The sequence below is a fragment of the Phaethon aethereus genome, assembly GCF_964289735.1.
Source record: "Phaethon aethereus genome assembly, chromosome: 4".
NCBI lineage: Eukaryota > Metazoa > Chordata > Aves > Phaethontiformes > Phaethontidae > Phaethon > Phaethon aethereus.
In genome coordinates this window covers 2215497-2242930 of record NC_138578.1, presented here as the reverse complement: position 1 = coordinate 2242930, position 27434 = coordinate 2215497, and the positions used below count along the sequence as shown (strand labels likewise).

The following is a 27434-nucleotide window of genomic DNA, read 5'->3' as shown; positions in this document are numbered from 1 at the left end:
TAACAGCTGTCATCAAACTTCATTTTCTTGAAAATGTAAAGCTTCTGTAGTTATTTGAAGTATTGAGGCACCCTTAATGTGCTCTGTCGCCCATACCCATGTCGTTGTGGCTTTGGCTATAAAATGGTCATTAATTTTGATTTTTCTCAACAAAAGGCCTGAAGAGAGTGCCTCGCGTGAAACTGCCACTGCCCCTAAAAATGTCCTTAAAGCTGAGGAACAAAAAGAGAGAGAAATGGGATATCTTATTGTATTAGAAATAGCTTTTGTTACTCAACAGTATTTTTCTTCCTTTTGTTGTAGATCCTAATTATCTCATGGCTAATGAACGCATGAACCTGATGAACATGGCGAAACTGAGTATCAAGGGGTTGATTGAATCGGCGCTTAATCTGGGCAGGACGCTGGACTCTGACTATGCACCTCTTCAGCAGTTCTTCGTTGTGATGGAACATTGCCTTAAACATGGCTTGAAAGGTGACCTTGCTCGACAGGAGTCGTAGCTGTTCGTCATAGCGTGGGAGCGAGAAAGAGCGATCTCGTTTCAAAAATCTGGGTTTGTACTCTACAGTAGACTAGAGAGAGGCCGGGCAGGGTCACTCCTGCGATCACAGTTGACTTGCCAGGCCACAGGAAGGGAAAAACTTCTGCTGAAGGTATCACACTGCCAGGGAAAAGTTCAGAGTTGTTGCAGGTGCTTGCTGTTTTTAAAACAGCTTTTCAGATGACTCGAGTATAACTAAGTGATCAATGGTAAAATTAGCTTTTCAGCAAGCTCATGACTCCCTTTTTTTTCTTCTGCACTCCCTTGTGCTTTGGGGACACAACGGTCCTCTTGCTGGAAGAGGAACTGCAACACGGAGGTCCTTTCTCAACAGTTCTGTCAAAACTGAGGATTTTGGCTTTGTGCAGCTATGGTCTTGTAAGATGCTTTCTACGATAGCAAGCAGAGCATGTATTTAACCGTCTAATAATGTGGAATCACAACTAAAATTGTCAAGTACCAGAATACTTTAATTGATGTGCTGCGCCTGTGTGATAGCAGCTTAACATGAAAAGCAGAGGATATTAAATGCCCTTTCAGCACCCGTATGTATGTCCTGCGGTGCTTCTTTAGTACCGGTGGTCAGCCTGAGGCGCAGAAGAAGGGATGCCTGTGCTGATGAGGGTAACGTTATGCAGGGGAGAAGGGTTCGTATTCTTCAGCTTCTATGTTTATCTATTTGCCAGTGTCCCTACTGCTGGCCATAAGGTTGAAGGTAAGCGAGTTCTCGATCTTCTCACTGCTGCTGTGAAGTATCAGTAAGAACTATGGAAGAGGAAAATGAATTTCCAGCTTTAGTACCTGGAGGTCACTAGAAAGCTTTCCTGAAGGAGGAAAGGATGCACAGAGAAGCCCCAGGAGGCTGTGGAGAAGGAGCAGGTTCTAAGTGGTGTGGTCCTTTTCCTTGTAATGTGATGGTCAGTGAGAGAAAACTACTGTGCACACATCAGCTGTAACTTAGGAACAGTGACAGCATCCTGGTAGAAGTTTTGACCTCTGGCAGTGAATCTAAGTTGCTGGTTGTCACCAGATACTGTTGCTTTGGCATAGTGGGGATGCATGGAATATTTTCTGGCATCCATCTCGAGCTCCCGTTGCCTTATCTGAATGATACCAGTAATTGCCACACTCGGGCATAAAGAGTCATCTTTTGTACGTGCCCAGCCGCAGCCCCAGAAAAATCTGACTATTTTTGTGTACTGTTTGTTCGCTTCTGACCATGTTTGAGAATGTGTTTAGTCAGCACAGGCCTAACGGGCTCATTTTATCTCTCTTTCTTTTCTAGCCAAAAAGACTTTTCTTGGGCAAAATAAGTCCTTTTGGGGACCTCTAGAACTAGTAGAAAAGCTTGTTCCTGAAGCTGCAGAAATTACAGCAAGCGTTAAGGATCTCCCAGGGCTGAAGTAAGTACAGTCTTTCACTGCACAAGCACATAATGTTTTTATTGTAAGAAGGATCCTGAAGAAGAGAAGGAAGGGCAAACGCGACCTTCAGCAATACATCTGCCACCTTCTGCTGATAAAAATGGATCATTACTCTCTTTTATTCTTAATCAAGGAGCTGCAGAAGGAGAGGATAGCATATATTCTTTCTTTCTGTGTTAAGTGCATGGGGTCTGATGGGCAATAATGCATTTATTGCTAGCACTAAACGAGTGACGATGTGTCTCAGGAACAGGAAAAACCTTTTCTGACTATTTCTGAAGTCAGACTGAAGAGGAAGGGAATGGGAAGGAAGGTGATGCCAGGTTAAATAGATTTGAGGTTGATGGGCAGAGGTATTTTTCTTTTAAATAAATTAAGGTAAACTTGTCAAGTTTTTGTAGAAGGGAAGCTCAGTCAAGAAGCTGGAGAAGATACTAGCTTATGTTAAAGAGGAGAGGGGAAAAAACCACTTTAAGTATATATTGCGTTCACAAAATTTTGTAGTCATTTCAGACATCACGTTGAAGTTTGCCTATTCCATGCTAAAAAGAAACTGTAAGAGGCTTTCAGGCTGGGGAGTAGAAAAAAGATCTAAGGAAGCTTTTGTATGAGCAGCAGGACTAAGGATTAAATCTTCGTTGCTGAAAGAGGAGATGAACAGATTCAACAGCAGCTTCTTTTGGGTTAGTATTTAGTGATACATATGGACAAGCGCTTTTACTGGAGGTCTGTGCAGGACTCCTTCTGGAAGAGCTCACAGGACCAGCGTGGAGTGCCAACAGCGTTGTGCCAGATCTCCTGTTACCTTTTCCTGCTGTAAAATAATATTGAAAGGTTACAGAAATTGAAATAAAGAACAGTTTTAGAATCCATTTCTAAACCTTGCACTGATACTAACCCTTGGGAAATGTCGTGGCACGTATTAGTGAGGTCAATTTCATGGGCAATTGCTGCTTATACCGGTGAAGGTTAGGAGATAAAGTGCCCCACGTGCTGTTTGGTATAAGGCAGCTGACTGACTGCTGGAGACGGAAAAGAAATTTCATTGTAATCGCAGTACGGCTCAGCGCGGGGGCTTTGCACCTTCCTTTGGAGCGTCTGGTGCTGGCTCCTGGCCAGCATGCCAGGGGAGGTGAGCCAGAGCTCTTGATGCAGCGTTATCGGTTACCGTATTTTTCAAGCTGTGTGCTTCCGATTGACAGGAGAAACTGAGGGGGAAGGACTGTGACCGTAACCCGTTGCATCCTGTGGGTGCGTTGACGAGCAAAATAGTTGAAGAGAACGGTACTGAATCTGTGTTTTCAGTTGTCTTTGTGGATTCTCAGCCAACTGAACACCTACCTGAAGGAGCGGTGCTTGCCTTACGCAAAACTGATCTTGAATTAGAAAGTGATGTGTCGAAGCAGCTGATCTCTGTCTACGTAGTAGCATCCACCAGGGTTAAAGTCAGGGAAATACTTTTTTAGTATAACAACAAATACAAAATTAGCGATGAGAGAAGCAGCGATTGCTTAGATAAACCTACCCGTAGCTATTTGCATGTACATACCTTGTATTTCAATGTTTTTGTCGGTGCCAGCTCTGTCTTTGAGATGCAGAAACTTTAGATGGAATGGGATTATTAGCACTGTTTGTGAAAGTGCATTGCAGGACATCCCTAACTGTTTTGTTTCCGGCCTTTGTAGGACACCTGTGGGCAGAGGAAGAGCTTGGCTTCGCCTGGCTCTAATGCAGAAGAAACTGTCAGAATACATGAAGGCCTTGATTAACAGAAAGGATCTTCTCAGGTGAGCGCTGAGCTCGCTCTCGGATGAGGTTAGGTTCGCTTCTGTTCTCTGCTAAGATCTTTTACACCCGAATGGTAAAGTATGCATGTACTTTTTTTGACAAATGGTAATATTTGTGAAATGCAGAGCTTCCTCTGAGGAAGGAATTAAATACTAAGCATCATTAAAAATGCTTAGTATTCTTTCTGAATTCAGAAGCTGTTATTTCTCAGCTTCGTCTCAAATATCCATTAGAATCAACACAGATTTTGGTTCCGAAGAGATGAATTGGGTGAAATAGTTGGACAGAGGGGATACAGCATTCTGTCTCTGCAAAATCTTGGCCCTGGATTTATTTCTCACCTTGTCGCTTTGTTAACGTCTGACTTGGAACAAGTCATTTCACTTCTCTGTATCTCTTCTTCCTGCTCATAAAACAGTAATAATTTTGTCATCTAATTGAAAGGCCACCGATGTGAACTACTACATCTGTGTAAAGCGGTAGGATTTAATAAATGTGTTGGTGTTTCTTTACTCAAACAAGTAGGTTTCCATTGGCTGTCCATGTAAATCCATAACTGACTTGGGGCTAGAAAGGGGAACTTGGTGTTGTCCGCTGGAAAATGTGGCGGCGGCGGCGGCCTGTGTTAATAACGCCATGTAGTCAGTAGTAGTATTATGTAGTAGTAGACGTATGCTACTTAAAAAAAAAAAAACCTCTGATATAAAGCCCCACTCTTAAACCTTAAGCGTGCTGTACCGTTACTCAAGAATTGTGCTTACTTTCCGTCACCTTTCAACAGTGAGGCCCCAGGTCTCCTACTTACTGGGTCTTTGCCTCGCCTGAAGACTTACTGTGCCAGGAGAGAGCAGGAGTGCGTTGATAGTACGTGGAAGTACGTGTCCGTGTGGACTATGTGCCGCTGCCTGGGTTGTTGTTAAGGCTGCGCTTGTGTGATATTGTCCTTTGAAATCGCAGGGATCCCGTGGCAGTTGACATAGTTTTAGTTGATTTTTAAAGATGCAACACTTGTCTTCTCTTGCCGTGTATCCTGCAGTGAATTTTATGAGCCTAATGCACTGATGATGGAAGAAGAAGGTGCGATCATTGCTGGCCTCCTAGTAGGTTTGAATGTCATCGATGCCAACTTCTGCATGAAAGGAGAAGACCTGGACTCACAGGTACTGGGTGTTCAGTTAATGTTCTTTTCTGCTCCTTAAAATTGGAAGTACTTTCCATTGTAGAGGACTTGCATCAACTGAGATAAGAGTTGGTTACTATACGTAATAGAAGACTAATATAAGCTTGTTATGGTGATTGGGGTCTTTGGTTTGCTGGTGGCGCTGAGATCAGAGACTCAGGATTTTGGTTTTCTCTTCGCTGCTGCGCTTTGCTATGGGTTTGCGTGCAGGTCACTGGACTTGAAATGTAGTAAATGAAAAAGGAGGCGAAAACAGGGAAGGACTTAGCCAAAGTGAGGGGAGAAGTGGACAGAACTGTTAATTGACTCACGCTGTGTGATGAGATCATTGTAGCTGTTAAACAAAAGAAAACGAGCCTGTGTGCGCTTATGTTCCGGCTTGCATAAGCAGCGTATCTATCACAGGTACGGGGATGGTAATGGTTTCTCCTTATGTCCTAAGACTTGCTTGCCAACTTGTGGCTTATCCTACTATGTTTTTGCTTGGAATAGGCCACGTTTTCATGGGTAGATTACTGGTATAATGGATCCTTGCTCTAATACAATATGTACTGGTGTTCTAACTGAATGACTCCAACCTTTCACAACTATTGACGGTGTTTAGTCTTGGGAAAAGTGTTCAAAGGAAAATGCAGATTTTTCTTTTCTAGGTTGGAGTTATTGATTTCTCAATGTATTTGAAAGATGGGAACAGCACGAAAGGCAGCGAAGGGTAGGTACACGCACAGTTCTCCTGCTTCCTATCACTTGTATTCAAGTATTCTGGGTTGCCCTGCAAGCTGATCAATTTTTAATGAAAAAGCCACTTAGACTGAATTGCTCTTGTACGATAAACCGTAATGTATAAATAAGATACTGGAAATATTGGGAGGGGGCATGGACAAAGGAAAGTTTCACAGAAATTCTGTGCGTTCTTCCTTAACTGGCCATTGAAGATAAAAATATTTTACAAGGGACCCTCTGCGGTCTTATGTCTGCTGTTCTTTAAAGCCTTGTTGGTAAGCAGCTTAGTAGCCTTCACCAGTTGTACGGCTAGCAGGAAAGTAGTTGATTTTTCGCACCATAACACCCTTAGAAAAAAAAATGTCTCCAACTGGAAAAGATGGTAACTGTAATAATAGCCTAAAGTACTCGTGCCAGCATGCACAGAGCTGTGCAACGTTCAGAGCAAGCAGTGGAAAAACGCATTGTGGGCACGCTGGCACACGGATCGGGTGTTGCGGTTTTCTGAGGCTCTTCAAGAGTAGTACTTCTTCCTTCTAAGAAAGCCCTGCCAGTTTGAATTCGGGTATATGTTTAATAATTATGTCTCAGGATCAGGTGTTCTGATTGCGTTTGTTTTATCTATAGTTTGATTTTTAGAACGTTCTTTTCTTTAGTTAACATTTCCTGCGGGAAGTGCATGCAAAACATGCATTTGTAGACACTTTTCCTTGACCTGATTTCTATGTGGTGACTCTTGCGCACTAAAAATGTAGTGCAAACCCATTTTTTTCCTCTGTTTTGTGTGTCACAAAATGCCTGAGTGTCATGCAGTTGCAGCTGCTGAGAAGTCAGGGGATAGCGCCTGATGACCGAGGCATAGACTGTAACTCGCCTTTCCTATTTCATATACGTCACACAGACTCGTTGAGACCCTGGGTATTGGTGCTACGCTGGACTCACGGGCTGCGTCGCCACGCTTTCTAGTTCTTTGAATCCAAATGCTTGAGGTGAATGATGTTTTTTTTTTTTCCAGAGATGGTCAGATAACTGCTATTTTGGACCAGAAAAACTATGTGGAAGAACTCAATAGACATTTAAGGTAAGACATGATTTATTTGTTCTTCATTATATAGCATAACCAAATAGAAAACAGGGTTTTAAAAAAGAAGGAATTACGGTAGGGTTTTTGTTTCTCTTCAACAGCGCTACAGTAAACAACCTACAGGCCAAGGTGGATGCCTTAGAAAAATCCAACACTAAACTGACCGAGGAGGTAAGTGTAACAGAAAATCATCTAATATTTTGGCCTTTTGGAATCAGGGATTAAAAAGGTAAGGGAGGAGTTATTTTCAGCTTTCTGGTGTACATAATGATGAGTGCTTAACGATGGAACTGGAATAACTGACCTGCCAAGGAATTACACTGGATGTTGCTACTGGCTAAGCATGAGGTGGAAAAACAACCGAATGTGTATGTTGAAAATCAAAAGCTGCTGAATGCACTTTATCCCTCTGAAGCCTTTGACGGCTTTGTGATTTTCGGAAAACACCTTAGAATATGGCGGATGTGGTTTCCAGCACTGTACAGCTGATGTAGGTTCTGAGATGTCCAGACGTGACAAAGAAGTTTTTGAATGTCTGTTGACCTTGACAGGTGCAGAGCTTTACTAGAATGTAAGGATAGTAACTGAACTGTCAATAACTTTTTCTCTAGCCTGTCACAGTTCTCAAGCAATAAAGCAAAAATTACCATTATAGAGAAAACGTTGTTCAGGCTGAGCATGAGGAATGGTTGGTACGTGAGTCATGGGCATAACCTGTGTTTTAAAATTGGTCTTGCAGTTCATTAGTAATGGCATAAATGTCATTAAATCTTTTGGAGTCAGTTCCCTGACAAGTGCGTGACATGAGGTCTCATCCTAATGGTTTTGTAGTATGTCTGTCCGCTCAGCAGAATGATTTTGATGGGGATGTCTCGGTGCTCTTGCGGTAAAAATATGAAATAGCAATTCTTGTTTGCTCGCTTACCCTCATTAAAGGAGGTCTGTGTGTCTGGTTATTGAACGTTTACTCTAATGGATGTATTCCAAAGGATGAGAAGCTTTAGCGATGGAAATTAGTGTAACCACTCTTGCAATTAAGGAGTAAGAAATGTTTTTTACAATTGAAATGCTCTTTCTAATTTTAAAAAGGTAGTCTGCAGTAGAGGTGGCCTTCGTCAGTGCTACTATAATAAGTGGCTTTTGATGTATTACCTGCAGAGTATGAGTGCTGTGCCCATTAGGCACGGTACCCATGAGATGAATTGCAATATTGTCTGAAGTATTTTTTGATTTTCAATAATTTACTTGCTTGTATCTTAGTCAAGTCTGCATGCTGTTCAAAGTAAGAATTGAAGGGACACTGGAACACGCGGTGCCAACCAGGGCTGTTTGCATGGTGTAGTTAGTGAACTGCGTCGCGTCACATCAATTTGTGTATTTGGCACGAGCTGTACCCAAGACTCGCACTTCTGTCAGCGTCGTTTCTATTTGGATTTGTCACTTAATATCACTGCTGGTCTCTTGGAATGTCACTGAGCTTTTCTTGTGCGCAAGGCTTACGCAAATTAGGATTTACAAAGCTGGAAGGAGTTTTCTGAAGCTATTTTGGCCTTTGACCACACACTCAAAGTAATCTGTTAGTCTGCAGTGATGTCTTCACTGGGAACTCCTCTGAGGCAGGAATTCCCTGTCTCTAAGGGCGATGTGTGCTACTGATGCTCTGTTTCCAGCCAAATCTTCCTCCTCTGGTGAGGTTCTCATCATTCTTCTCCTGCCCAAATGCTTGAGCATCTTAGATCTGAGGCGCCCTACTTCCCGCTGTACCCAAACTACTGAAGCTTTAGCAAACCCACGCAAGTATTTCTTCTCTGGTAATAATTTCAAGTGCTAGAAGTCAACAAAACTTAGCTGCCCTGTGCTCATGTTTTTCCTTTTTGTTATCTTTGGCAAGGGAAGGAGAATGAAGCGAGGATTTCTCTTGACTTGCGCTAACCACATGTTACACCGAGCCTAGCAGGTAGAGACCTGAAGAAGTTCATAACTTTACTGAAAGACAGGAACCAAAACTGGTTGGGAAGTCTCTGTTTTATCCGATATTGGAAATCCATCACACTGGTGACACTAACTGATGCTTTTTCAGCTAGTCTTTCTCCATGGTGGAGGCCAAGTTGTCTTTTGCTGCTCCAGATATTTTTTTTCCCCTCACTTTGAGTACAGAAATCATGTCTAGAGAGGAAAAAAAAAGGGTTGAGTACGCTTTTGATAAGTTGCTGTGGTTCTGCTTCGTTCACAGCTTGCGGTTGCAAACAACAGGATTATCACACTGCAAGAGGAGATGGAACGGGTTAAAGAAGAAAGTTCTTACATCTTAGAGTCCAATCGTAAGGTTGGTGTTTGTGAATGATTACTGAACCTTTTGGGCAGTCCCAGGCCAAATTCGACCGAGAAGTCAGTTTTTGGAAGAGACTTCATTTCCTTATCCATCTCACACAAAAACCGCACTAGGTAGCGTGACTCCAGGTGGGTTCTCCGCAGAGGGTGACAGATGGACCCTGGCCATGGTAAATCCTGCCTGGCGGTAGCTGATTTAACCGTGAGCGTGCGCAGAGCCAAGAGCTAACGCAGCATGTTCATGACTTGCTGGGCGGAGGTGTCAGAAGGGACAAGAGGAAGGCTGATCTACTGAGGGGGTGGCAGAAAAACTTGGACGTAGGAGTTGTGCTTTTTTGGCCTGAAATGTTACCCTTTTTGGAAATCAAGGGGCAGGTTCTAAAAAATTTTTTTGTTGATTTATTGAAAGGGCTAGTAACTATGGCAGAACCTGGCTTCAGTTTTAAAACCCTTAAGATCTTTTCCTGAGGTTTTGTAACCATACTTAGCATATTGTGAAAGTTGTGAAAACAGACAGTCCGTCCATGTAAGTCATGTCTGTTCAAGCGCACCGAGCGCTTGGGGAAACGGGGCGATAGAATCATTTCCCAGGGAAGCCGCATGCTGCGTTAACTGATTGGAGCTCTGAGTTTTGCTAGTTGCAGAATTTGTTGTCAAGATGGTGGGAAAAGCAAATAACCAGCAAATGTGAGGGTTGGTAGTATGTAATGACAAGTTAATTGGGTATCTTCCTGAACTTAGGTCGCTAAAGACAGAACTGCTGATGGACACGCACTGACCGAGGCACGCAAACAGTTAAAGGAGGAGACTCAGCTGAGGCTGGTAAGGATGGCGTGAGCTTGGCGCTCGCTACAAATGGCTTTTTCACGTCATAACTCCATGTCAGACAATCACTTCTGAAAATGTTTGGCATGGGGACTTTTTTTCATGCCTGCCTGCGTGCTTCAGCCTGATCCGAGACAGTCTTGTCAGAAGCGGTGTTAACTTTGTGGCTCTATTGATGGATTTGAGGTCCGTCTCTCAAAATGAGCAGTACAGTTGCATTTCTAGGTCTGACATATCCCCATTGCTAGATGAGGATATTGCCACTGCCTGAACTGTTACTCAATACAGTGTGTTCAGCTGGTGGGGGGAAAATTGCCTGAACAGAAGGTTTTTAGGAAATAAAAAGTCTGCCAGCTTTTCACTAGTCCCCTCCATCAAAAAGATGGCCCTATGTGGTACTTTGTGACCCTTTGCTGGTAATGCTGTTTACATTGCTTTAATATTGGACTGAAAATGTGAATTTGTTGTCCTTAAGTGTCTTGGATGGGTCAGGTCTGTACCTGTGACGCTGTGGCAGTGCAGCACGCTTGTAGATAGTGAGTGCACTGGCAGGAGCACCGGCGAAGGGTGGCTTTCTCGCGGACAGTGAGGAAAGCTGGCCGGTAATGCTGACTAATCCGTTTGTTCCAGGATGTGGAGAAGGAGCTGGAGGTGCAGATCGGGATGCGACAGGAGATGGAGCTAGCCATGAAGATGCTAGAGAAAGATGTCTGCGAGAAGCAAGATGCGCTGGTGGCGCTCAGGCAGCAACTGGATGATCTCAGGGCCCTAAAGCATGAACTGTCTTTCAAGTTGCAGGTAGGGAAATAATTAAACCAGATGCAGTGAGTTCCAGGTCATAGTCTTTTTTCCCCTATCTATTTGTAAGGTGCTCATTGTGAAAGGGTTAGAGGCTGTATAGCATCCTTCTGTCTTCCAGCCGGAAAGCTGTAGTACTTGAACAAATGAATGTGGTGGAGGTTAAAGGAAAATGTTGTTTCCACCAAAGAAAGACTCGTGATGATCCAGAAATGTGTGTGTGATTGGGGAAAGCATCTTCTGTGGTGGTGTGGTATAAAAACCGAGCCATAGTCGCTCCTGTTCCAATACAGTCTAGTTTTTGAAGGTGTATGGTGTACTGACGTACATTACCGTGTGATGACAAAAGCAGACTCTTAAGACTAAAAGCAACCAAAATGCTCAGGAAGAATCTTAAAAAAATTCTGAACACGAAAGAGTTGCTTGTGCTGTCCTTGAGCCAGTCATTCTGTGCAAAACAGTTGAAAGATACTAGCAGGTAGTGCATTAGTATGTATTCAACAGGAAGCTTCACTGATTACGGTATTGCCCTTCTGTGGCGTCCAGATGTAGCCTACGCCTACCTGCATGGCAAGACATTTGTCCTTGCAATATTGACCTGGCATTTGCTGCTTGAGCACCTTCTCCTGCCTCTTTGGCTCCTGCCCCGTTTGTTTCACGTGCCACGTGATTTCTCGCGACTTGCTTTGGTTTTACTGGAACTTACAAAAAACGATGATGCTACTTTTTCCAGAGTTCAGACATGGGAGTGAAACAGAAGAGTGAATTAAACAGCCGTTTGGAAGAAAAAACAAATCAGATGGCTGCCACCATCAAACAGCTTGAACAAAGGTAAAAAAACCCCAACTTTTACAATTACAAAATGATGTTTGTATTCTAGCGGTAGTGTCCCACTGACCTTGAACGGACCAGGCGAGAGTCTTTAGAGTCAACAGAGCCACACAAGGAGAGCTATAATTTTGTGAGATGCTTTTAGGAGAAGTGTTTTGCATGCTCAGGAGGGTTTCCATTAGAAAAGAATATGCTACTAAACCGGTAATTAAGGTAGCAGCTTTGTCTGTGTGAGCTGCACTTTTGTGTGTTGTTACAAGTCAGTTGCTGTCTCTGGTAGCACTGATACAAAATGTAAATATGAACTAGAGAAGTGCTGGACTGTTGATGACAATACTACAGTGGGAGCAGGAAGGACAAGTGTGCAGCAGAGGCCAGCCTCGGAGGTGCTTGGTTATTCCAAATCTCTCTGGTACTCTTTTTAAAAAAAACACCCCAAATTGAACCATTCTCATTACGAACAGCCTTGTGCTTTCTGAGGGAGGTGAGCTTGAAAAAAATCCTCAAGTGAAAGTAAATGGAGGAGGATTAGAGGGCAGCCTGGCTGCCGCTAGCAGTTTTTAAAGATAGCCCGTAGCTATAATATTTGGAAGTGGCACAAGTTCCATCCTAATGGCAGTGTTGCTCTCAGGTTACTAACCCTCATGAACTTAGGAGGGCTTCAGCAGCGAAGTCAGATTGATTTGACGAGGAGCAAATTTTTCCCCTCTGCTCCTTTTTCCCCCTCTGTCTTGTTCTCGAAGCCAGGCCTCGTGGTGGTTTGGCCAGAGGTTCAGAACTTCAGTCTCTTTGAATTGCCTTGACTGTCATGGTAGCGCCAAGAAAATCAGGGGAAAGCCTAGCTTGCAGCAACATGTATTGTCTTGGGCTTACTTAATGAGTAGGGCATTGCACTAAATTAATGCTCTCGTTTTAGGGTTAGTATTGTGAATGGTTCTTTATAAAAAAGGTCATTTTCTTTGTAGAAAATGTATGTTTTGAAATGTTTTATGGTATCTGCTCAGCTAACTGATTTGCTCTTTTTCTCTTGCTGTTTTTATTTTTCCATTTTCTCATCCTCCTCATTCTGACTTACTTATACAGTGAAAAGGATTTGGTGAAACAGGCAAAAACCTTAAATAGTGCAGCAAACAAACTGATCCAGAAGCATCACTAGACATTTTTATGTCGGGTCACCTCACAGCTCTGACATCAGAACTCATTTATGAGGGAGAACTTGAGAATTGCTAAAAGCAACTGTTAAAATGTTAATTGTCACCTAAAGTTGATTTGGAATTTCCTGAATTTTTAAAATGAGTTTTTCTTCAGAGATTCAGAGTCGGGTATAAAAATCCCTAACTTTGCCATTTAAACTGTGTTAAAGTACCGATGAGTTGGCCAATAAACACACCAGAAAAGCATAAGGAATGAGGCACATGTGGCTCTGTACACCCCGGTGACGCATACCGCATACAGCAGCACAAGTCTTCAGCATTTATGGATACTAGGTGTGTTGGTCAAGCCAATATCAGAGTGGCCAGCTCTGTAAAGTCAAATAGTTTTCTGTGTTCCCCTTTTTGTGAAGTAGGCGAAAAAAATGCATCCCTGGAAGTTGTTGAAAGTAGTTGTGTGCATACCCCAAGCCGTTTCCCGTTCACTTACGTTGTGTGGGTTCAGCCCCAAGTCCAGGACGAGCGGGAGCGACTCGATAGCTCGTCACTGTGAAGACCATCCCTCTTGTAACCGACGTTGCTTGCAACGATTTTGCCTCAGTGACTCGGTGGGAGGGTGGGGATTTATGACTTACCCTTATTCCTTTAAACATCGTGTGTCCAGAATTAGTAGCTAGGTGTCTTAGAGTAACATGATAGCGTGGTAAGTTCAGTGGAAACCTCCTTATCTCTGCATTGCCTTCTACCTCTGCCATGAACCCCTCTAGACCTACGTTGCAGTTCTTCCTGACCAAAGGAAGCCGAGGAGAGGTGTTTTGGTAGGTCTCTCCCCTTCCTAGAAAGGGAAGTTACACATTTTACAAAAACTAATCTGATCTTTATACTCTACTGTTTAAAAAAAAAAAAAGGCAAACAAAAACAAAACAAAAAAAAAAGAAAAAGGAACAAAATGTGCAGTGGTGGGGAGTGGAAATGGTAATTTGGTACTTGACCATTCCTTGTCTGAGTAGTTAGTGGTTTAAAAGGAAGAGTTGCCTTTTACTATGACACTTCTTTCATTGGCTTCTGGGTTTCTGTTGCTCGATACAAATGGGATTTGCTAATGAAAGAACAGATAAAGCTTGGAAACAGCTCTGAATAGGAAAAATAATTGCCAATTTAACACCCCAGTGCAAACCTGTAAGTAACTGTAGCTTGGACTATTACAAGCTAATATCCTCTTCCCTGTGGCTGCACAAGTTCACCGTGCTGGCCTGTCACGGGCTTTAGGTTTTAAGTGCTCCTAGAGGTTTGGGGTTTTTTTTTAATTATCATTTCAAGAAGATCACATTTGGGGGGTTTCTGTATTGAGTAAGGGTGTTTTTTCTCCGGTGAGATGCCTGTTGAAATTCTTTGGTGCCAGTTCTCCCTTTGTCCTGTGGGATTTCGCTCCTTGGGTGGCAAATGCAACTGAAACGCAACTGGGGAAAGAACACCTATTGATTCTCTCCAGATATATTTCAAAATCGGTGAGGCTCAGCCTAGTCCTCCGGTACCGCAAGCGTGTACCAGCGCTTAGCCTGTTTAACGGACTCCTGCGCACAAGCAGACTTGGAGGCCTGTTTTAAATATCTACGCGATGCCCAAGTCGCAGGCTTGAAAGTATAAACTTAACCTTCAGTAACCTTTTACTAGAAATGCATTTAACTACCTGGGGGTGGCGGGGGGGGAGAAATAAATAAAAAGGCAGAAGCTTTCATCAAGCTATCCAAATAGCCAGTTGTTAGAACAGTTAACTCCCCTGCCCCTCCCCAGAGTTCTTCTGTAAAAACAGAGGGTTGGGCTGTGTTTGCTGTGTCAGTAATGCTAAAACAAGACAGAATTTAAGGATCTGGCCATTTCTGATGTCAGGCCCGAAGCGGAAATGCTTTGGTGTATTAATGCCTGGGCGCTTGAGCCCACGTGTCAGTCCAGGGAAGAGACCAGGAAAATGCACTAATTCTCAATATAGTAGCTAACCTATGTTGCAAGTTCCAGTTACACGTGTAAAGCTGAAATGTAACGTACATTAAAATCAAATTTGACTTAAAATTCTGTGTACTTGAGGTTTGCTTTGAATCTGGATAATAGTGATGTTTTATGTTTTTCATCTAATGGCTGTAAACTGTAGTAATAGAATAAAAACTCTTGAAAATCAGAGCTTCTGCCTGGTTCACCTACATTTTGCTTTTCTTTAAAATATTTTCCTCCTTTCCATTGTTGTTACCATTCCTTTTTTTTTTTGGCTTTACCTTTTCACTGGGTCTTTTATTTGTTGGTTAAACTCGGTCTTCCTCCCCACCATGGCTTTTGTTTTTTATCACAAGTTCATGTGGCTCAAATCCAGATTGCGACAGGCAGAGAAGGACCGTCAGTTGGCCCAGCAGGACAACCGTCTCTTCAAGCAGGAGTTTGGGGACAAAATCAACAGCCTCCAGCTAGAAGTGGAAGAGCTCTCCAGGCAGCGGTGAAGAGATCCTTTTCTAATCTTTTTTTCTAGGCCATTTTTACGGTGTCTAGTAGAAAGCGGGCAGGGCGAGTGCATAAGGAAGCAGGGGTTGGACGGGGAGGAAGACAAGTGGTGCTTCAGATGCCAGGCAGGCATTAACTCTGGGGAGGTGAAATGCTTCGCGAGGTGGCAAATCTTTGAATGTGTGTGTCTTTAAAGATACAACTTGAAAAATGGGATTGGAAGAAGGTGCAAAAGGACTACATAGCCAGCAGAAAACAGCAGCAAAAGTCCAAGTCTTATGTGGTGGTGGAATATCAGAAGCAGGTTGGAGAACATCTCTTGGGTGGACATCATAGAATCATTAACGTTGGAGACCTTTAAGATCATAAAGTCCAACCGTCAGCCCAACACCACCATGCCCACTGTACCATATCCTGAAGTGCCACGTCCACGTGTTTTTTCACCACCTCCGCTGATGGTGACTCCACCACATTGGAACAGGGCAGCCTGTTCCAATGTTTGATTACTCTCTCCGTAAAGAAATTTTCCCTAATATCCAGTCTAAACCTCCCCTGGTGCAACTTGAGGCCATTTCCTCTCGTCCTATCGCTGGTTACTTGGGAGAAGAGACCAACACCCACCTCACCACAGCCCCCTTTCAGGGAGTTGTAGAGAGCGATAAGGTCTCCCCTCAGCCTCCTCTTCTCCACACTGAACAACCCCGTTTTCCTCAGCCGCTCCTCATCAGACTTGTGCTCCAGACCCCTCCCCAGCTCCGTTGCCCTTCTCTGGACACGCTCCTGCACCTCAACATCCTTCTTGTAGTGAGGGGCCCAAGACTGAACACAGGATTCGAGGTGCGGCCTCATCAGTGCCAAGCAGAGAGGCACGATCACTGCCCTGCTCCTGCTGGCCACACTAGTGCTGATAGAGGCCAGGACGCTGTTGGCCTTCTTGGCCACCTGGGCACACTGCTGGCTCATGTTCAGCCGGCTGTCAGCCAGCACCTTTTCTGCTGCCTTTTTTTTTTTTTCCCCCCTTTCTGCCAGGCAGCTTTCCAGCCACTGCCATGAAATGTCAGGTTTTTTTTCTGAACACAGAAATGTCCACAGGGGCTTTCCGCACTGCGGTTAGATTAGTTGGGCATCTGCTGATAACCGCCTCTTGTGAAAGCCTACAGCGCTGGAGACGCGGGACGGAGAGCAGCACAAGCCCCAGCACACGGTTGGGACGCTGGGTAGCTCCTCAGGCTGCACTGAGGCAGCTCTAGGGATTGAGAGCTGGATGCGCACGTCAGAGCGCGGTCGGGTCTCTGACGGCAACGTAGACCTCTCCGGTGCCTGGCCTTGCGTCAGACTTTCCACTCTAACAGCATAATTTGGAATGTAAGGCTAAGAGCAGAAGCAGGCAGCTTGCTACTCATCGGCAGGGCTGTAGCAGCTAAATCTTTGCCTGGAGCGACACTGAAGGGTTTGGAGCAAGGGGTGTCAGTCCTGGTTGTCCGTCTGACAAACAGTGCTGTGATTTTTTTTTTTTTTTAATTTTTTTTACTCCCAGCTGAAACTGGTCTGTTTTGCTGGGAGGCAACCAAAAAGCTGGAAGCCAACTGTAGAGAACTTGGCGAGAGCTATCATGTTTTCTCCTGCAGTGTCATCAGTTTACCAGTATCGGGAAAACAGAGAAATCCTCTTACATTAAAATAGAAGAGCATCCCTCTTTCTGCCGCCGAGATGCATCTTCCTCTTATTGCAAGGTCACTGGAATGAACTGTGTGGAAGCATTGCTGGATGCTTTTTTTTTTTTTTTCTTATTTGGTCCCCTCCTCCCTTCCTGGCTTGTTGTTTCCTTTTTCAAAAAGTTACACAGGGTGCCTATAAAGCCAGCAAATGGCTTTGACCAGAAATTTGTACAACGCCCTGGGTGTGTGTGGGTGAGCTTTGCGGTGTTCTAGGGTATAACGGAGAAATGCATCTTCTTTGCCTGTGCGCTTCACACCGACTCAGTTTACCTTGGCGTAGCTACTTGGGGAGGACATTTGCAAATTGGTCTATTTTTGCATCTGTTGGACTTGCCTTCCTCGCTCAAGCTAAATCAAGGTGACAGTATGAAAATAATTGAGCCATCTTTCCCGGCAGGCTATACTGCTTTATTGAATCAGCTTTCTAAAGCAGTGAGTTATTGGAGGCTGCTGCAGTGGGTGGTGGGTCGTGTTGCTTGAATTGTATTCCTTTAAGAGGAAATGGGGCTTTTTGTGTTGGTGGTGGTGTTGGTTTTAAATCAAGCTGTAAACAGGAATTCCCTCGGTTGGTTTGTTTTTAAATGTCAACATGGGCAAGGGATTAATATCGGGATCCGAGTCCCCACCAGCTTTACTCACTTCAGTTTGGCTACATAATTAATGAGGCTGTAGTCATAAGGAGTTATTTAAAAAACTATTGGAGTGATAAGGAGACTAACAGGGGTAATAATGGATAATGTTGGTTTTAATAGCAATGAGGATAATCAATGTTCTAGAGTAGAAGTCTTACCACTACTTTTACCAGTAGATGTTCAGTTTATACGCTTTGATTTTGGAGGAGGGGTCGTTCCCTACGGCAGCTACCATAGCTTGTGTGGCATTGATTTCCTCGCCGTCATTTCAGACGACGGCGTTCCTAGCTCTGCAGTCCCTGATGGTCCGTGTGCTCCAAGAGCTTTGTCGCTGTTGCGCGCGGGCAGGCTGCCGTCGTGGAGGCGTCGAGCTTTCTGGTGGCCCGGAGGAAAGGCTCTGCAATCCACGGCTAGATTTAGTCGTGCTTCCCTTCGGGCTGCGTCAGGGATCTCGGGTGTGCTCGTTCGTCTGTCCTTGACCCACTTGATTAGTTGTCCTCCCGGATATGAATGTGCTGCGCTCAGCCGTGTCTTTGTTCCCTCCGGCTCGCTGTACGGCAGCACCCGCCGCACGGGACTGACACAAAGCCTCGGCTGCAGTACCTGTGCAGAGCAGCGGCCCGACTGCTTAGCAGTCTTGAAGGAGTGTTTGTCATCCCGTTGTTACAGGTTAGGCGAGAGCAGGGCGTGGACTGCGGTCCGTAAATAAGCATGCGCACCCTGTTTTCAGCCCACTGGGCTCCCCTCTCCTATTCAAGCCCGTGTTCTGACCTGCTCATATGCTGTAGCTTGACCCGCGTCAGTAGCAGAACAGGCTGCAGAGTCCTCCTGGTGAGGAGCCCCAATTCCAGGTGAGGTGTCAGAAGATTGCCATGGCTCTCAGGGAGGAGCGGTCCATCCATCCTGTGTGGATGGCTTTGGGAAATGGTCAAGCATGTTGGCTTTGGCTGCAGAGCCTGTCCTCTAGCAGGTGACGTGATGAATAACGTTTTCTTGAACAGGGCACTGATCAACAGTTCTGTAACAGATGGACAACCAAGTATTTTTTAAGGATTTGCAGATCTAGTCAACAGGTTTGTTTTCTGGGAAATTGTGCTGGAATTAGATTGAGAACTTTTAAATTTTCCATCCTGACGTATTATGGCTTAGCACAGTGTGAGACAACTTTTTATACAAAGAGGCAGTTTTCTGCTCTTGAGTTGGGGTTCGGCTGCTTTAGTGTAAAAAGAGGGTTAAATAGTTCATTAGCTCTCGATGTCGAGTATTACAAAACCATAGCCTTTACTCACAATTCCACCTCGATATTCTAGGAGCCACCTTGAACTAGAACTGAAGCGGGAAAGAGACAGATGGTCGTACGGTCACCAACACAGCCAAGAAAACAAAAAAGGTGCAAAGAACTGGCTGAGACAGGTAATACGACTTCTAGTCTTCTGGGCTTGTTGTTTGGAGTATGGTTTCATTTTGCTCGTTTGCTTTTCCTGAGCTTTATTAGTCAACAAACAGGTACTGTTAACGTGCCACAAGCAAGTGAGCTTCGAAACATTTTTCACACACACTAAATAGGCGGCTTATGAAGGTGAGCCTCGCAGAGATATTGCCAGCGTTACGCTTCATTGCAGAACGCTGGTTTCCTCTTCCAAGCTGGGTACCTGGCACAATCTTGACAGTGGTTGTGGTTTTCCTTCACTGGTGTAATAAAACTAAGCGCAGGTGGTAAAAATACAGCAGGCGAGGTGCCGTGCACGTTACCTCTTAAGAAAAGCAAGCTCGCCCGTTTTTATTTTTTGCATATTAATAAGGGAAAATCTTCTGAAAGCGGTAAATAGTAAAACTCGGAAGACAAAACTATCTCGAGGGCATGACAAATCCCTTTCAGTGCTCTTGTAGTGCCGCGAATTAGTGAATTACGTGGGGTTTTTTAAAGCAATGCGCAGCGTTCGTTTCGAGAGTACAACTCCTAGTCCCCAAGTGGAACTCCCTTTTTAGCAGTAAATTTGCCTTTGAAAGTGAAAATCTGCTCTGCAGGTTTTTCTGTAAAACAAAACAGGCTTTTTTGCTGGGAATTGGCAGTACAACAGTTGTTTTGGAGAACAAAACTTCTAACTGTGAGAACTGTGAAGTAATAGAGGTTGTTCCCACAGTTCTCATGTGTGCTGCTGCGCTTGAGAGTTGCCTTCGCTGGACTCCCCCGGGCTGCAAGAACCATTCAGTTTTTTCTCTTTTAAACCAATATTACACATAATTTCAGTGAAGTTATTTCCGCATCGTGAGCCGTTTATCCAAAAGCCACGTTTGCTGTAGCAGAACAGCTATAATTCAGCAGAAGGAATCGGGAATTAAGTGCAGTGCAGCTGGCCAGTAAAAATGAAAACGAGGAAGCCCCAAACCCAAAACTGGGCAAGTCTGATCTTCTAAAGCAAAGGTTGCGTAGCTCTCTGCAAGGCAAACTAGCTGCTTCTGCTTTGCTGCTTAGCTGACAGCCTGTCCCTGGCTTTGAGAGCAGGTTCCCGTGTGGGGTTATTGTCCTTTACTCAGTAGGCGAGCGCTGTGGCACGAGCGGGGTGCTCCCACCAGGAACCAACGGGCCAACGTGCGAAAAAGCGATTTCAGATTGGACTTCTCCGTTGCCACAACACTGGTCGGTGGTGATCCAGTGGAAGTCTGCATTTGCAGAAATTTAAGAGCTCGCCTGAGCTCGTAGGCACAACTTCAGAGCAATGCGTGCGTGGGTGACTGCCAGCACTTACCGTGCAGGCGGGAGGCTGGATTTTGGCCGCCGTGTTTCAGTGTGCCGTTACATACGTATATGGCTCGGGCTGTGACACAGGTTTTAGCTGGGGAGGAGGGGAGCATTTCTTTCCTTTCCTGCCTGAGAGGATTTGTCTCGCTGATCAGCCTTTAAAAAGCCTCTTCAGCACGTCCGTCTTTTCAACCTCTGCTGTTAAAAAAACAAATGGTTGACTGTGAAGTTTCTTGTACCTCCTAGTAAAAGGAGATCGTTGGACCTGTTTAAGAGTCCATCTCTAAAATGTGACACCAGTTTTTTGTGCACGGCAGAAGGAAAGCGCGTAGAGCCGCTCCTAGGGTGGACTGGCGTTTGTGTGCTTTCACGTGTCCAAACGCACCTCTGCGCCACGGAGGGGCAGATCAGCATTCCCAAAACAGCGATGTAAAGTCTCCCTTTGCAGCGTGGCAGGGATCAAACCTGAGCCTTCGTGTAGGTCAACTGACGGGTAAATGTTTCCTTTTGGCAGGATGGGAAGCTCAAAAGCCAGGAAGAAAACGCTAAACTGAAACAGCCACCGAGAGAGGAGAACAGTGTCCTGCCGCACAAGTAGGGAGGAAAAGAAATCTCATTTTTGCCTTCTCCTTTTCTAAATCCTTCTTCCCCTTCTCTAATCTCTTTGCTTATGAGAAGTTGGGAATGTTGCATCTTCCCTCTCTAAGAAAGATTGTCAGCCTCGTGCTCTTTGTTGACGTCTCTTTGCTGCTTGTTCATAGCTCTCAAAGGGAAGAAGGAGGTTCTGCTGCTTGCCATTAGCATTCCTGGATCTGAAAAACTCTCTCTCTCTCCCATTTACCTTTGATTTAGTTTCTATATAAATCTGCTGTTGACTAATTCTTCTTACTCAGCCTTCGTTAGCCAAATGCTGCAGGGACCTGGACCCTTGGTACTCGTGTCCAAAGAAGGTATCTTTGTTGGTGAGGGTTGGTGGATCAGTGGCATTTGGAGCTAATAAACCGTGGCTTCTGGACAAGAATAGAAGCTGTTGGAGAAAGAGAACTTGAAATAATATTTCAAGGAGATGGTTGTGTAAAAATGAAGTTCACGTTTCTAAGCTGAATATTACGGAGCAGGATTCTTGTTGTAGGATTTCTTCAGTATTTGAAAGCCAAGTTTCAGATTTGGTTTTCAGGGTGAAGAGATGTTTTAAAAGCCTCAGGGAACAGCTCTGTAATGAGGACTTTGCTAGGAGACAGTTAACAGCCTGTTTGAAGTACTCTGAATGCCAGTGAAAAAAGGCAGTGCTCTGACAGCACGCCGAATGCCAATGTAAAGTTAATCAGAAAAGTATTGTCTTAAAAATAGCGTAAGCCCAGTTGAAATCTTCTTTACCAGATATTAAAAACCTTCAGGCTTTGGGTGCTTTTTACCCCCGTTTAACCTTGAGTGTTTAAGCAGCTGTGAGCGTCAGGCTGCTGATTTATCTGGAAGGCCTCAAAATGCATTATCACCGCCTGTTCACAGAAGTTGTAAGGGGTCAAACATTTTGTAGCAGTAAGTTTAAAGCTAGTCTTAAACTGCCTTTGTACCATCTAAAGAGTCTTTGCTATGTTCATGCTCCCTTTCTCTGCTCTTCTGAAGGCATTTTACAAGATTTTCTTCCTGCTCTTCCCATTTAGCCAGGAGTGCTGTAACGTCTAAACGGCACCGGTCACATAGTGCCTCTTTGCTTCGCTGTGTGACAAAGCTTCTGAACACCTCACCTCTCGGGCGAGCAGACGCGGCGGCGTCCTTTTGAAGAAACAAACGCGACAATCTGTACGAGTAGGATTTTAAAAACAGAATGAGAGATTTCTCTGATAGTCCAGATGTTTCTCTTAAATGGTGCGGTGACTGAAGCGCCAGCTCCAAGTGACAGTGTTCGTTCTTCTCTTGTAGGTTACCGAGCGGCACACAGGAAGAGCAGGTTGGTGATTCTTTTTCTTGCGTTGAAATACTGAAGGGCGAGGTCCCTAGCAGCAGTCGTTCCCTGGTGGAAAAAGCGCTGCGTATCTCATTAGAAAGGCTTTTAGTTGGCAGTGCTGCGCCTGCGTGAGTTCATTTTGCCTCCTCAGCACAACCGTGTTGTTTTTTAAACTAATATTAACCCCTTTTATTATTCCTTTGCCCCATGCCTTTTCCTGTTGGTATGTCTAAAAAGAACAATGAAAACATAATTTAATTTTGTCTTTGTGAAAATGACGGTGTTTAACCTCCTTGGTCTGGGCTAGGGTTTTGCCAGTTGCTCTGCAGGCTACAGGGAAGGGATGTGTTGGTCCGTTGGTTTGTTTTTTTCATGTACGTCAAATGGACCAGAATCCATTCTTTCTCCCCTGGGTGCCTGGCAAAGCACAGCTAGACCCCTAACTGCCAATGGGATGCCGTAACACTCACATCGTGTCCTGTCCACTGGGAATTTTGGCATCTGTCAGCTCTTTTTCATGGTGAAAAACATGTTTAGTTCCCGCCTTGTTGCTCGGCCGGCAGCCTTGACCGCAGCCTGAAAGCCGAGCCGCGTGGTCCTTGGCTCAGGCAGCCGTGCCGTGCTTCCCTGCCTGCCCTGTGGTGTGGCCAGCACGACTGTAGGTCATCCCGCAAGTGCACGGTGGTCCTGTGTGGCTGCACGGGGCGCTGTGAGTAGGGAGGGGTTAAAAACACAGGCACGGGCCATCTTCCTCCCCGTTGTAATACGCGCATCAGTCGCAGAGTTCCTATACAGGTGCCGTGTAAAGAAGCGTGTAAAGCAGAACGTCTGGGTTTTCACTTGGGGTTTAGGAACAGCTGTCAGGACCTGGGAACGCCGAGATCTGCCACCTCTGCCAGGAAGAAAGCAGCCGAAGCAAAAAAAAGGTAACTCCACGCACTCGCTTTGTCACCTCCGTCATCTGGTGACTGTGTGTTTCCTTGGAATAGCAAAGATTTCCTACTGGTGACTTGGGACAAAGAAATGAGCCTGTTTCTGAAGTTCTCTTTGCCCTTAAAGTAAACAGGGGCTGCTTGAGCGTTCCCCACTCTGTGTTCAGCGGTTTGCTTTTCCCTCCCCTTAGCAGCTCCTTCCCTTTTTAGCCAAGTGGCTTTTTTCTGGGATCAATTGGAAGTGAGAATAGGAGGTGTTAACACTTGTTATTTCTCCACTTAAGCCACCATGCCTTTTTCTCTTTTTTTATTCTTTTTTGTGGCTAAGCCCCTCTTGCTTTCCTCACTGCTTTACAGTCTGAATCTAGAGGGATTACAGGAGAGTTACTGAAAGGGCGTTCAGTGGGAATGCTGATAACCTTCCTGCAGTGATGCTGAGGAGCAGTTTGCAAGAAGGCAAGTTAAGGTGCTGACAAAACTGGTGTCAGGGCAGCAGGTGTCCCGGCCACACTGGTGCAAGTGCTTTAGGGGGGAGCTGGGAGGCGGCGCTGGGTTGTGGTTTCCCCGCGTTGATCAGCCGAAACCTGAACCAAGAGGCTGTCGCGGAGCCGTGGGCAGACGGGAGCGGGGAGGGGTCGGTTCAGGCATCCCCGGCACACGGCGTGCAGGGCTCTGGCCTCCGCACCTGGGTAAAGGTGAACCAGGACCTCAGTTCCAAATAGGCTGTGGGAAATAGGGGGGAGGGACGGGACTGAGGAGCACAGCAAGGTTACCTGACCAGGAAGCTTTCGGGCTCGTGTGGAGAGGCCGTGGCTGGCCAAGTGGCCAGTGAGGTGTCGCCGCTCTTGCGGGCAGAGGCTCCCAGCTGCAGCTGGGTTTGCAGTTCTGCCTGGCACAGAGACAGGTCCGGTGATTAGTGGTTTTGCCAGAGCACACAGCCTGCTCCACGGCGCTGCCAAGATGGCGTTCCTCGACGGGGTTGGAAGCCAGCCTTCTCCCCAGCACTGCGCTACCACGATGCTTGGAACGGCCCCCCGACTGCCCCCTCCGTCACCCCACAAAGTCTCCTGTTGCACATGTGGGAACGCTCTGTAGCATTTCCAGTCTTGCCCATTCCCCTACGTTTATCTTGAGAAGACGTGCAAGTCCAGAGCAAATGCCACAGCTTTATATCCGACTGATATATTTCCAAATGCATGTGCACATTTAAATCCTCATCTTGGGCAAGGCTACTTGTTCCAGTGTATTTCCATGGCTACAAAATAGACGTGCACCTTAAGTGGCAAAAGGCTCTGCTAGACTGAGTCAATTAAAACTTGAGTGGTTCATTATTGGCAACTCCTACCTGCTTTACTACAAGCCTTCACCTACTCTCATTTGACCCAAGGAGCTTTGCTATAAACTGGTCCTGAGCATGGGAGCAAACCTTGGGGCTTCAGGGGGGGACAGGAGTGGAGTTTTGGAGCAGCTTTTTCTTGCCCAGCAGGATTTGGGTTGTGACTGAGTGTTAATGAGAGGAAATGGTGCTTTGTGTTGCTTGTGTCTTCAGCATCTCCTTAATTTCTCTGTCCTTTTCCTGCGTTCTAGAACATCTGCAAGAACTGCGGTGGCATCTTCTGTGAAGCCTGTTCAGTGAACGAGCTGCCCCTCCCGTCTAGTATTAACCCCGAGCGTGTCTGCAATCCCTGTCACAAGCAGCTCATCCAGCAGTATTCGACCAGTCCCTTGTAGGGCACGGGCTGCCGAGAGAGGTGGCCAAAAAATGGTTGTGGCCGATGATGTTTTCTGGAGTTGTTCGGGGGGGGAGCGTGAAGAGAAGACACTCGCCTGTGTTCTTTGGAGCTCAGAGCGGAAGCAGCTCCGTGGTGTGTATGGTCTCTTTGTGACTAAAATGACAGTCTGAGCCTTCTCCTGTGCAAACGTCTGCCTGCTCTCAGACCTGAGCTTGTCATGTGAAGTAGTCCCAAGGTCTGCCCGGGCAGCCTTGGATGCAGCGACAACAGAGTCCCCACCCAAAACAAGACCTCTGTGTGTGTGCATGTGTGTCTGGGTGTGCAAGCTGGGAAGGGTCTTGTCCTTAAGCGTGTGGTGTGAGAGCATGCTGCTGTTCGGCAAAGGCTCACTCATTTTTTAATCCTCATGTCTGGCTGCACTTGAAATACCATTTCCCCTTTCCTGGTTGCCTCCGACACTCTGGCTCGACTGTGCTCCATCAGTGCCGGGTGTACGGAGGCCAGGTGAGACCCAAATAAAGACTTTCTAGCTTCATTTCTTCGACTCAGCCCTTCAGCCATGGGCTTGCTATGCAAAGCGGTATCGAAAAATCAAAGCTGTGAAAGTTCTTGCCCTGTGTTCTAGGGGCTGGGGGGTGTAGGTGGTTTTGAGGTGTGCACAATACAAGAACTGACGACCTGCACCCGTCTGGCAGGGCAATGCCTTAAGGCATCGCTGACCTTCCTCTCGCAGACCCTCACCATGACTTGGCGACTACACAATGGTAGCCAAAGCCATGCGTGTGACTGTACTTCTTGTCTTGGTGTGGTAACTGGAGGAACTGGATTCCCAAGTATTTAGATCCCAAATCCTCATCAGGACAAAGAAGGTTTAGGGCCACGTTGATCCACCTCTCCCCCTTCTGCACATGAAAAAGTTGTCGCAATAAACCTGGCATTTTGTCTTTTCGTTGGTTAGATGAAAATGAAGGCGAGAAGAAATGGGAATGCTTTTCACCTACTAGAAATTCTAACGACACACGGTTTAAGAAGGTTTCACAGGGCATGCTACGTCATTCTTTGTTGCTCTTAACTCAAGGAATTCTACAATAATCCAAAAAGCGGTGGTGGCTTCCTCATGAAGCACGTAGCCTGTTGTAGTCGCGTTTGGTGTGTTTTATACCGGAAGCCTACTGCAGTCTTTAAGACCACAGAATGTTTTGTAGTCCGTAGAAAACGGATGTATTTATATGTGACAAATGTTTTTTGATTTGTACAAATTTTCTTAGGGCTTAGTGGTTTAATTTCTCAGAGGGGATTTATCTATTTGATTAGACTGGCTGGAACCACATTAAAAAGCGTGTCAGAGATGAGGTTATATATGTGGTTGGTGCTAGTTTGTACCAGGAATTACTCTTTTCTAGTTCTCTCGGTGTGTTCAGCCACCCAAGTTTTCCAGCTCCTCTGAAGGGCCTTCAGAGCCAGAGCACTTCACGGGGGGGCAACTTCAAATAGTTTTTCTTTTTCTGCGCTTTCTTTTTCCCTCATGGTAGTTACCAGGCACGTTTCCTTGCTGCTGTCCCTTAAAGTAGATTAGTAGTTGTAGACAGTGTTGAAATACAAAAAGCCTAGAACTCAAGTGTGGGCACACCACCTGGCAGGGGTGAAACACCACACATGAATGGAGAAAACCCTGACTTCAGTGTTAATAGTTTTGTGCACACGCTGTACACATCTACGAGATTTCAAATTCCTGCATACAAACCTAGAGTGGGGTTCCCACGGGGAATTTCCGTGGTATAGGATTAAACTGGAAACCGCGCCCTTACTGTAAATTACGCTTGTGCTGGTATGTCCAGCTTTTGGAGCTCCGAAGTGACAGACGATTTGTGACCTGTGCCCAGCTTTCGACTGTCTCGGCAGGAGCGGCTGCTCGTTGGAAGCGAAGGCTGTGACTGTTGTTCGCATGGAAAGCAGGACGGCTCCTGAGCACGTCCTCTGAGGTGACAGAGATCATTGTGAAGGAGCAGGGAGGCAGCTACCAACCCTTCAGAATACAGCTCTGGGGGCTGTAATGGAAACTGGCTTTTAGAAACGTCAGAGGGAGCTAGTGACAGCTGCCTGTGTCCGCTCTTGCCTCTTTCCTGGTGTCTCAGGCTCCTGTCAACGTCTCTGCCTGCAAGAACTGGATGTCAGACTCTGTGATGTTCAAGGCGCATTTGCTCAGGTACTGCTTGTAATGCTAGTGTGGGTTGACACCTGGATGTTTGGTTTGGGGGGAGCGGAAGGTGCTTTTTCTGATGTTTTGTTCCACACAGTAATAAAAACTTGATCGCCTGTATTCCACGTCCGGAGTGGTCTTTCCGTTCCACTCTGCTTTGGCTACGCGTATGAAAGCATTTCAGAACAGGTGACGGATGCTTACGCAGATTGAGGGAGGCATGGTAGGAGGCATGAGCTGTTGGCTATAATACTACATGGTGCGCCTGCTGGCTCGCGTACGAGGATCTTAAATGGCTCTGGTTTTGTTAATTGCAAATACTGGTGTTTTATTCATGCTTTGTACACCATTACACGGCT

The 27434-nt window shown here is 45.6% G+C and overlaps 1 protein-coding gene across 2 annotated transcripts in view; it reads left to right on the top strand.

Annotated features, from left to right (window-relative positions):
* The window catches only part of RUFY3 (RUN and FYVE domain containing 3), a gene marked incomplete at its 3' end in the record, with an annotated part of 34798 nt that extends 22114 nt beyond the window's left edge, over positions 1-12684 (top strand). For both annotated transcript variants that reach the window (XM_081999044.1, XM_081999043.1), the window contains 12 exons: positions 304-477; positions 1830-1947; positions 3654-3755; positions 4793-4916; positions 5587-5648; positions 6675-6740; positions 6845-6914; positions 8977-9075; positions 9816-9896; positions 10530-10697; positions 11431-11528; positions 12612-12684. In XM_081999044.1, coding sequence (XP_081855170.1) covers positions 304-477; positions 1830-1947; positions 3654-3755; positions 4793-4916; positions 5587-5648; positions 6675-6740; positions 6845-6914; positions 8977-9075; positions 9816-9896; positions 10530-10697; positions 11431-11528; positions 12612-12684 — 1235 coding nt within the window. The remainder of the gene's footprint in view (positions 1-303; positions 478-1829; positions 1948-3653; positions 3756-4792; positions 4917-5586; positions 5649-6674; positions 6741-6844; positions 6915-8976; positions 9076-9815; positions 9897-10529; positions 10698-11430; positions 11529-12611) is intronic.
* Positions 12685-27434: the final 14750 nt, after the last annotated feature.